General features: G+C 35.5%; 1 protein-coding gene across 12 annotated transcripts in view; it reads right to left on the bottom strand.

The window, feature by feature from the left end:
• CDKAL1 (CDK5 regulatory subunit associated protein 1 like 1) overlaps positions 1–12,164 on the bottom strand; it is a 424,992-nt gene that overhangs the window by 226,119 nt on the left and 186,709 nt on the right. For all 12 annotated transcript variants that reach the window (XM_054190488.1, XM_054190497.1, XM_054190500.1 and 9 more), the window contains one exon: positions 4,957–5,060. In XM_054190488.1, coding sequence (XP_054046463.1) covers positions 4,957–5,060 — 104 coding nt within the window. The remainder of the gene's footprint in view (positions 1–4,956; positions 5,061–12,164) is intronic.

Below are 12,164 nucleotides of genomic sequence, written 5' to 3'. Positions count from 1 at the left end.
GCTACATTTTGTCCAAGATTTCCTAAACAGAAGCGTTATTCAGAATTCAACACCATGCATGCCAGTGAACTATCATGCAAATAAAGGAATAAAAATAAATGGTATTTTGCCACTGCAATTATTCATCCAGAAGCAATTGTTCCACGTAGCTTGAGGATATGAGAACAATGTTTCCCAACAGGACTTGACTTTCAATTGAGCTCCCTTGTTGCTACCATAAAATAAGCTAATACACTAGTAATTATACAGTGTATATTTTAATAGTAGTATATTCCCTGCCTTCTGCAACAGGCATGCAATGCTAAAGAAGTGTAATTTTGTATTGGTACATGCAGAATATTTTTTTTCTAGTTTAGAATGAAATAGCAGCTAATTCCATAAAACTATTTATATTTTTAACTTAGTTTGCTGAACCAGCAAAAATTGTTGGCAATATAAAGCGCTATTTTTGCACAGAAAGTCTCTCACAATACGTAGGGTTTACAAATCACCAGGCAGCATCATCAGTTATGTATCTTTTTATGGTAACTAAAATCCTACTTAAGTAAAAAATTTTAAAAAATCATTTTGAAGTCTTGCAATTTAGTCAAAGCTATCCCAGGACACCATTCCACACAACATTCGAAGCAGAGGCTTGTTTAACTTTTGTGTCTCCTTGGAACACTGTTCACTAATGGCAGCTACCCCAGGCTTCCACTTCATACACTAAGCAAAAAAACACATTGTTATACATAAAGTAGCTTTTGGAAGGAAAGAAAGAGCTCTCTCATAACCGCAAATGCAATTCCCTAAAAATACAGCATTGAACATGATACAGCAAATTTTGAAAAAAACATACTACTAAATTGATGACACAACAAAAGTGCTGTACTATCAGCTGTAGAAAACCTCTTTGCATAAACATGCTTACAGTAGACTGTTGTTCTCTACTCAAAGACCACTTCACTATATTTCCCAATACTTTTACGTGCTGTCTTATAGAAGTCTGATATATAATGTGATTTGTCAAGGCTGACCATGTAAAAAAATGATACAGTTACTTACTAAAAGTTGAAATTTACAGAAAAAATATTAAAATTAAACAAGGAAAAACCTCAATAGTCTACTTTTAACTTCAGATAGATTATTTTTTTAAAGAAATTTTGTGAATTATTAAAGTTGATGTCAGTCATAACTTCAAAACTACTGTGGAGGTCAGACAGGAGACATAAACGCATACAAAGTATGCAAAAAACCTCAATTTCAGTACACCTTCAAACATAGACCAATGCATTATGAAAGTGAGCAGCATGTACTAGAAACCTGCATCACACCGAGTTTTTGTGGACATTATATTGAATTTAAGATACTAAAATAAAATACAAAAAGAAAAGAAGAAAAACAGTTTATTTCAGAGGTTGGAAGAGTACAAAATACAGGCTGATATCTGTTCAGTCATTATGATTTCAGCCATTTCATTTTAACCAGTTGATTTAAATCAAGTTCATGCTTATAACAAATAATCTGAACATGCATGTAAATTATTGCAGCTTTGTCATCTGCTGTCATCTAGTTACCACTCTCAGCAGAGTATTATGTTTTGCTTTTACAAAACTGACCAAAAAGATAAAGGTTTCGATCCTAAAATACCCTGAAATAAAAACCTACTTACCTAAACAAACTATGCAAAACTCTCAAAACCCAGCGGGTAAATAAAGTCACAGAGCTAATTTTTGACTAAAAAGCCTCAGAGTTTCAAAAATCTTCTGAAGTCGTCTTGGAGACAAACATCAGAGCATGATGACTGTGAGGTACCACTTTACAGCTGCTGTCACACAAGTATCATATTACCATATACCATATTATTAGCGGTCCACAACTGGTCCACTGACTACTTGAAATAGCTTGCAGCCGAATAATGCAGCATGTAGTGCAGCTTGGAAATACTTCCTACATACAGACATCCTACCCAGAGGCTGCAGTACAGGAGTGCCTGAGGAAAAATTGCGGAGTATCTGATCACAACACTACAGCCTGTTCTGGCAACATACTGCTCCTACAAATATTGTTTCTAGACGCCAACTGCAATCTTGTCAAAGTATGATCACCCGAATAAAGCATTTCAGAGAGCTTTTTTGTGCTGAAATGTAAGGACCTGTAACAAAACGTCTTCAAATACAGCTCTTCTAATCCATTTTCAGTGTGTTCCACAATTGAAACATTTCACCTTTGGGGCCTATGAAGTGGTGTACTGTAAGAATATATACATACAAAACACTGCAAATGTCTCCCTTTTGTTACATGATTTGATCATGCAGTTATATAAAATCATCACATACAGTTTTGCTGCTGTTCTTCTAAGACACCTCATTTCTCCCATGAATAATTCCAAAGTGGAAAAACTTTTTATCACACATCTGTACTTCTCTGTATTTTTCACTAGAGCTTCAGCAACACATCTTCGGAGAAAACAGAAGTGATTGCTGAAGAGATTGTGGCTCAGTAACATAGCAAGAACTTTAGCAACGACTTTGAATTGCTTAAGTCTTTCACTAGATTGATGAAGTTTCTGCAGCCCAGCTGCAGCAAGCTGGTAGTAATAAATTCTCCATACACTGCAAACTAAGTATCCGACTATTTCATGCTTGTTTCTAAGTATGTCAAAGCTGGAGGCAAAGCCTGTCATTTGACAACTCAGTACTTGCTTCTTTCCTTACGTCCCCTAACAAAGGTACCAGTGTAAGGCCACATAAGAACAGAACTCCCTGGAGATGCCTGCTGTGAGACACGTCATAGGATTTCTTCAAGAAATTTCAAAACAATAGCTTAAGGGCAAGTTTTTCCATTAGAAATCAAGTTATTTCGAAAGAGTCAATATTTATAATAAAGGCCACAATACAACAGATGAATTGAATTACTGAATTTTCAAACCAAATGTACAATACTTGAAGTTCAAAATACTTTCCAAAATTTCACAGTTATTGTTTGCAAAGACAAACAAAACACAAAAGTTTTCTTTCTGGTTATAGCAAGCAAATATATCTTTATGTTAATTTAATGTGGACTTCATGGCACATAAATACAACTATAACAGAACTGACAAGTCTGAAATTTTTTTTCTTTCCATACATACGATAAATCTAAATAAAATTTAAATAGTTAAGTAAGACCATAATCCTGAATGTATTACCAATATTTTCTCTTTGTCATATTCCCTTGCTGCATTGTTCAAAGTTTCTTTCGAACATTTCAACAGCTATACAGCGCTATCAGAATAACACTATTCTTATGCTACTAATAATACAAAAGCACTTCAGAGTTATACCTGGATGAAATGAACGGAATGTTGTGTTCTTTTTCTACCTACACATCTTGCTGTCACCAGGGATTTATTTGTGTCTGGTAATTACTGCATAATAATCGCGATAACCATCAAATGGCAGCTTCTCTCCTACACAGTGACTACTTACTGGTTTCAAAATCACTGTCATGTACGACTGAAAACTTTTAGCTTTCTGAAACATGTTTCCTGAACTGCTTTCTCCACCAAAATAAGCAATGTATTTATACATCTTGCACTTCAGTTACTGAACTTTTCATAATATGCATATAGGTTTTAGAAACTTGTCCTACTAAAACAAGAAATCTGAGACATGACAGGATTCCTGTCTATCGTAACAGCCAATCCTATTCACAGCAACAACAGCACTAATGGTACAAACCTAAGCAGTAGGAGAAATTTTGTGGCAATTACAGATAAGCTTCACGGAAGAAGGAGCTTAGCTTATAACAAAAACAAAAGCAAAAGACTTTTATAATCTTAAGTGAGAACCTTCTGCGTGGACAGCGTAGAACTTAGAATTTGTGAACGTGGGCTTTAATTAGAAAAAAAGGACTCTTCCTTGCATACTACTGATATGAACAGACACAAGTTCATCACTGATCTAAATAAGGTTCATTATGTGTCCCTAAACAAGGATGGATTTTAAAACATGGTGAATCATTGGAGACCTGTTTCTTATTAGAACAGCTGCAACACTCAAGGCCTTAAGTGAAACCCAATGCATGTGCTGTTTGTACATGCACAGAGGATGTGACAGTATATGTTGTATTTATTGCTCTACTTCTGATTCCAAGTATTTGATACAAAGACGGAAGAAGATGCTATACCTGAATTACCTCAGTATTTTTTTAATACACATTTAATCCTTCAACATGGCACACAAACACAAAAAATACCAACACCTGTGGCTTCACAGAGATTGCATCAGAAATGAATACTGGCATTATTTGGAAATCTGTATTTTTGAAACACAGGCAAAATTTTTTTATATATATATAAAGAACAAAATATTAAGACACAATAAAGCTATCATAACTACCAGATGTACAAGAGTTTTAGGCAGATACTGGCACAGAATACTTTGTTGCAGGAAAAACTTTTGGTGTTTGGTTGGATCCATGTGAGATTACAAATACTCTATTGAACTTAAACACTGATAAGCTTTGTATAGCCCTCAAACATCCCAGAACTCCTCCAGGAAATCCATTACCAGAAAAAGCCATGTATCCTTAAACGGGGTTTCAAGAATCCTAGGGAGGTTCATGAAATTTTCTCTTATTGTTGAGTGAAAAAAAGATACTGTCTTCCCCTTTAAGAAAGCAGAGATGGAGTAAAATGACCAAAAGTTACAGTTTCCCCATCATCATGACGAAATGCTTGCACGGAACATCATTTGAGCAAGCCTAAAATCAAAATGAAATAGTCCTTATAGCAGGACCACATTTTGTAAATAGTGGCACAAAACATAATGAAAGCACGGCTTTCTATTGCAAAGGCATCACCAGACACAGTTACGACTATTAAGAACATCAGCTGCTGTAATAGAGCCATATCGCACCATGATCACTACGTGAGAAAATAAGACCTGGAACACTTCAGAGGCTGACTTCTACTGTAGGGATAAAACTCCTTACCTTGAAAAGACTGTTTGGCTCTATCCACTAGTTCTTCAATTGGATAACTTGCTAGATCTCCTCTGGCATGCTTAGTTTTGCAGTAGGTACATGCATTGAGACACCTGTTTAGAAAATGAAAATACTCAGTTTCCAGCCAAGAAAGTCTTTGTATGCACAGCTGCATTTATTAAGTCCATCTGCAAAAATGAGCTTTTATAGTAGTATCCTGTTTAAAAATTAATAAAGTAGTATGAAAAGTGTTTTTTTCACTGTGAAAATCAATTTCATTGATACTTCTCAATGTGAAAGTATCTTTCACATCTATATAAAAAGTTGAAAAAACAATCAGTGGAAACCACATACAAAATCCAAGAGTGAGAATTTACATATATAATCATTGTTCATTACTACAGCTGAATCTCCAGGCTTCTAATCCCACTATTACATACAAAAAAATCCAACCTGAACAAGGAAATAAAGGAAGAAAGCCCTGAAAGACTAAAAGCAGATTTTAAAAATAGTGTGTATTCTTGAAAATGCATTTGAGTTCATTTTTCTTTCTTTCATGTGGCTTGTATAAATGAAACAAATAACATAATGAAGGCAGAATCACCAAGTAGGACAGACAGCTTGGCACAAAACATTGGGGAGTTAATGAAAAACTTCCATAAGAAACTAAAGGAATAATGTGAATGCTTTTAATTTACCTGACAATGTAGTAAAAGCAAACTAATTCAAAATAAGAGGATGGAAATATCAAAACAAACAAAATCTCTCAACTCGTTGTATGTTTTTCTTGGATTAGCCTTTGGATCCTGGTAGCGCCATGAATGTAATGCAGAATGCTTAAAGGAGTTTGCTGAAAATTTTTCTCCTTCTCCCCCTTTTTATGCTGATATTGCCCTACAGCTTTTTATAGGTTAAAGCATTTAAACCTCCAAAAAACCAGAAAAGCAAAACCCCCAGTTATAACTATTGTTTAAAATAAGTCCTGGGCTATCTGAAAAAATATGGTAACGGCAGTTTTTCTCTGGTACTGCGATAAACTTGGTCACAAAGAGAGAATGGAAATGTGCAGCAAGAAGCAGAAAGAAAGAATGGGAAATTATTCTCCAAATATTCACAGTATTATGGAGTCATAGAATGGTTTACATTGGAAGGGACCTTAAAGATCATGTAGTTCCAACCTCCCTGCCATGGGCAGGGACACCTCCCACTAGACCAGGCTGCACAAAGCCTCATCCAGCCTGGCCTCGAACACTTCCAGGGATGGGATTGTTTCTAAGATCTTTAATACTATGGTCTTTAAGTACAACTTCATGGGGCCTGTTGATTTAATTTTGGGCTAGGAGCTGAAAGCTGGGATTGAGGCAGACTTTTTTTTCAAATTTTGCTGCGCCAAGTAACTTATTCCTACTATAAAATAAAAGCATCATGGAAGGCCTAAATAATTTTTCTTTTTTTTTGGTAGCTAAAGAGGTTATATAACAAAACCAAAATAAGACAGACTTGGATGTAACACAGAAAAGGATTGATTTTCAGAAAGCAAACCAAAAAAGACAAAACTTTTAAATCCTATTTGTACCATATCTGTTAATTCCAACTTGTGGAAAAAAAAAAAACAAACACAAAACCAAAAACCAAAAATAAATCTTTTGGTTTACAGCTGAGCAACAAAAGGAAGCAGATCTTAAATATTTGTAGAAATGATGAACTAGCTACTTTCCACAGATTTGAGAATTATCTATTCTTGAAAATATAAATTTAAGCCAAACCATAAGTATAATAAAGCATCTGTAGGGGGTTTTTCTCCCCGAGTAAGCCAGCCTCTACTCCAGCTTTCCAACACAACAAATTATTCATATGTCCATGCTGTCACATACTCACACCACAGACAATCAAGTGGAAAAAGGCTGTTGGGAACTCTGAGAATCTAAGCATTGCCTCTTACTAAGCGGCATTCAGTAGCAAGTGGATCACCTAAAATCAACTCAGTATGTAAAGTCCTCCTTAAAAAAATCAGCCTTTATCACAGCTAAAACTCAAATTATATGGGACTAAAAAGCCAGCATGCTAGTTAAGTTGCAGAAGAGTATTTTGCTTTGTGTTCAACTGGACGCCTCCTTCAAGCATTTAAAGTTGGTTTGTAAATATTACTTCGTATTAATACAGGTCAAAGCTTATTTGCACCAAGAAATTCCAGGCATTTATAGTAATAATTATTAATGGTCACTGTGTTTGTAATCACCAACATGTTTTGGATAAATTTTGTAGTGAGTCCAGAACAAAACACACTAAGTCCTCATTTTCCATCATACTTAACTGATTAAGGTACTTCGAATTATTAATCTTTTGCTTTGAATTATTAACCTTTAATCAGTTATTTGCCCAATACACAGAACTATTCCACAGCAAGGTAAAATACTATCCACAGATAAATTTTACCTGTGGATTTATCCTGTGGGTAATTAAAAACTTTCACCTGTGGCTAATTAAAAACTTTTAGAACACATTACCAAACTGAATGTCGTCAACGTTTTGGTCAAGTGCCTGAAATTTTGCTGTAGACATAAGAAACAGTGGTCTTCACATTGTTTAGCTAGCATGTGCTCATGTTGTGCATTAGATTAAGCAGACTCTTCATTTTCAAAACAGTAACACACTTAACATGAAAGACTACTCCTTACAGATGGAACTAATTATGAGTAAGAATACTTATGACACAGCAGACAAATACAGACTTTCCTTCAGTGGGACGATTAGTGGATTTCAGCAGCAGATGAGAACGAGAATACAGACGTGAGGAGGAAAATCCCAGTTCCTCTTAACAGGACTTGTGTCACTAAGTTTAGTGAAGACAGGATTCCACCCTCAGATATGAAAAATATAAAACATCTTTCATTCAAGGATCACAGCTCAATCACAGGCTGCAATGTGCCATTAGTTTGCCAGTCACTCGCATTTAATGTGATTGACCAAGACCAGGCATCTGTGAGCAATATGTGAGAGCTGAAGAGCTGCAACAGTGTCATGTGACAGAAGATCCCTGCTGCTCTGCAGGTGGTTAATTTTGGGGAAGAGGGGTGGTAATGCCCCTTAATTTCCTGAATAATCCAGTAAATTCCTGCTTGGAATCAGCCTAATGAGCTGGTAAAAAAAACACAATAAAAACAAAACCAAAAACCCGCAACGAAACCCAGTTCTAAGGTGGTCTTCTCCCAAATTAGAAATTTGCAGAAATAAAGTAAAATATCATTATTCACTAATCAGTCTAAAGACTAATATCTGCCCCTATGAGATCCGTTTAGTTACACAAATTCAAGATTTTAGGAAGTTTGCCCCCAACATCACTGGAACGTCCCACCAGTACAAGTATAGAAAGATTGCTCATCACGGTCACCCACAGCATCTCTCTGCACCTTCCATCAGGCTTCCTTCAAAGGCCGCAATAATTCCAGCCCAAGAATATTTTGTATTAGTAAACCTGGTTTTTCTGAAAGGGGAACATGATTTGCTTGTTTCAAAATACTGTTTACAGAAGAGATTTAGGCTTTTTTTAAGATACTTTTAGAGTTCCTATCAAACGTAATTTTGATAAAAACGCTCTGCAGTGTGACTAAGGAGAAAACTCCCTTTGCAGGCTTGACTGAGCAAAAGAAATACCAGAAACATACACTCCCAGCACACGAAAAGGAGATGGATACTAGTCACAACTTACTAAACAAGAGCTGGTAGAATTCTACAAATATTTTCCACCTTAGGATACAAAGTTTTGTAAACCTAACAACAACATTTATGCTATATTTATAGTTAAATATCATACTATATTTATAGAGTTAAATGTCACAAATACTTCTTAGTATTTTACCTCTATAAATGCTACTTTGCACTTACAAAATTTCTAAATTCTATCAAATGTAACCGTAATTGATCAGGAAAAAAGTAGTTTACAGAAAAAATCCCATGACTAATATACCTGACTTGTTTTCAGGAAACTGTTCTTTTACACATTCTACAATAAAGTTTTTCAACACACTGTGACAGGGAAGATAATTTCCTGTAAAAATCTGGGGTACGGGAGGTCATTTTCACTTTAAAAAGGTTCAGGATTTAAAATACTTTTGAAACACTGGCAAGCTATTTCTCATCAAGGCTAATTAGTCTAAGCAGCAAACCACAATATTACAGAAATACTGTTTCTAGTATCCCAACTATTCAGACTGAGCTTGGACACCAGCCACAGGGGCCATGCTACATAGATGCACTCGATGTTACAACATTTTCTATGTAATAAAAACAGGACTTCTCTGAAATTATCTTTGTAGCCAAGTATTTTAGAAACTGCTCTGAAAGTACAATGCCAACTTCAAAAGAAAAACCTCTCAAAAAAGTTTTAGCAGAAAATAGGACGACCCTTCAAGAAACGCTGTACAGTGTATAGGACTGCCCCCATTTTTCTCAAAGTAAGATGCAACTATAGGATGCTATTTTTAAATTCTGCAACCCATTCCACGCTCAGCAAAATTTGAAAAAAGTGCATTATAATTTTGTTCTTCTGAAGACCTTTGAAGCCAGTGTTTTATTTGGTAATGTCTCACTAGTTACTAATCGAAAGGAATTTAGAGAGAAGGCAGCTCAGTTAGTTTGATAAGGTATAATATAATTTAATTTTGTACTTTAAATATTTGCATTTTTTGAAACTGAATTCCTATAGTCAAGTGCAGGTGATTCAAAGGTCACAGCTATGTGGTTATATAATTATACATTCAACTTGCTCACTTTAAGGCCAATGATCTAACATCAGCAAAATCAAACGCGTTCAGTGGCACTTTTTAGTGTTTGCCCAAAGAACTTCTTGATTAGTTATTCTGCCTACACAGTTCTGCAACTGCTTGCATTAATTCATTCAGGCATTCTAAATGGATATTACAAGGTAAAACGTTCCATTGGTAAGTTGCATAGATCTGTGTTCCCCACCACGACCCAAAATGGTGCATTGCTAGATGCGTACTGGAAATTGCAATGATTTTTTTCTCTGCAATTCAAGCTAAAGCTCTATTATTCACAGAGACATAAATTATTTTAGAAGCATTTCCAAATAGCTGCTTGGCTACACAGACCACAACTTTGCGGGCAGATCATGACAATCATTAATATCAAGAAAGTGACTCAGCTGAAATAGCACAGGTAGATAAATTAGGTTCTGTGGTTGCACAGAGCAGAAAATGCCACAGCATTCTAACTACAAGCAATCTGTTCTTTCAACACTTCATAAAGAGCAACAATATTTGAAAGACGATGACTCCTGGTCTTAGTCAAATAGGAGTAATGAAGGTGGTAGAAATAAAGAGTTATGACAGAAAAACCTTAGACAGAAAAGATACTTTTTTCGAAATCTGCTCACAGCTAATCCCAGAGACACAGTAGCAGAATACCCCAATACCACTATTTCATTATGCACAAGCAACTATTATTCTCAGATCCCTCCAAATGAACAGCAGTCACTGGAAAACAACCTTTTGAGGACAGGATTCTCGGAGGCTTGCTTTAATTTATAAAGTTTTAGAGAGCTGTGGCTTGACAAATGCCTTAGTATTCAGAGCATCAAATAGTATAATTTTATTTAAAAATTCTACTGGGGGCAGATGACTTAGCATAACTTACACAAAATGTGCTGCAAAACCTAACTGGGTTAGTAATGAACAATTTCATAAGCTTTAAAAAATTCATCTTTCAAAGTTTTTTAACAAAATACTAAGGATTAAATTAAAACTGTGATTTCTATGTAGCGGGGGGGGGAGATGATGAGCATATTCAAAGTTCTGTTTCAGGAATGAAGCATCTCAGCAGATCTCCGTGAGCAGAAGGAGAAGGGTAAGGGGACTCAAGTGTCTTTCTATAAGCAATCCACTTCATTTACCATGCATCTTCACAACCTTAGCAGCTCCTGAATCACCCACCCACATAGAAAACATGGTTGAAAAGTATACCACTGCCTGTGATAAGAGCTATTGTTTTCACTTCCTGAATGGCTTTTGGGACAGACCCTTTTAGAGAGGTGAAATCTCACAGGAAACATTAGGTTGCAGTTAATTCTGTAACATACAGCAGGTACCACACAGATTCTTGGGATAAAAGGTATTGTTTTTGCACTGGTCAAAACATCCTGGGAGGAAAAAAAAGTTACATTTCAGCAGCACTGAAACTACCAGGCTTAATTTAGAATTTATCTCAGATTGCCATCAGACCAATTTCCAAAAAAGTATTTGTAAAATGTCTGTGGGAAAGTGGATCTGAATTGTCTGGGTAAAATAATGGAAATAAGCACATAATAAAAACAAGCTCACCGTTTATAATCTAGAAAGAATCCCTTCCCAATGATTGTGTCCACACAAAGCTTTCTGCCCCAAAACGTCCTACTGGTTGTGGCAGCAGTAGAAATGTTAAAAACTCCAATATGGACAAGGATCTAAGCATTATCTACAATTAACACTATGCTGTTGCTCTTAAATGTCATCTCTGTCTTGTGATAAATTGGTTAGTCTTGCTGAAAAAAAAAAGGTGTATGTGCAGCAGTAAAGAGACATACATGCTTCAAGTACATACTTTGTTATGTATTACTTTGTTGATTTAAGAAGACCACACATTTCAACGCAATTGCCCAATCCTAAATCTGTCTGAGATTTTCCAAGCAATTCAATGGACTGATTTACACAGTTATTCTTATAAGAATCCAATGACTGATTTCTTTTAAGAATAGAAATTTAAACCAAGGGCCTTATGTTTGCCTTTAAGAGTCTCCAAGGGGATTTTACACTGTTACAGAGCCAAATCAGTCAGATTATCTTCATGGACATACCTTCCTTACTGCCCAGGTGCCTTCTAAGGACCTGTCAAAGAAAATGCAAGTTAAGGCACTTAACTTTTGAATAATCAGGGAAACTAATTTGAATAATCAGGCAAACTAATGTTTATAAATTATTTTCTTTTCAGTATTTTATAATGTTATTGTTGAAATATATTTTACAGAAATTAAAAGCACAGTGACAGTGCCGAGAAACAGGGAACAGTAGCTTTTTGTTACTAAACTAATGATCCTCAACTTCTCCATCTGCTTTACTTCTCTAAAATTCTCCCCTTCTAATGATTCCTCAGCTCTTTTCTTCTATTTTCCTTTTTTTTTCCCCTGCCATTTTCATAACTTTTTCCTGTTGTCTTGCATTCAG

The sequence above is a fragment of the Rissa tridactyla genome, chromosome 2 (genome assembly GCF_028500815.1).
Source record: "Rissa tridactyla isolate bRisTri1 chromosome 2, bRisTri1.patW.cur.20221130, whole genome shotgun sequence".
NCBI lineage: Eukaryota > Metazoa > Chordata > Aves > Charadriiformes > Laridae > Rissa > Rissa tridactyla.
This window is presented reverse-complemented; position numbering and strand designations above follow the sequence as displayed.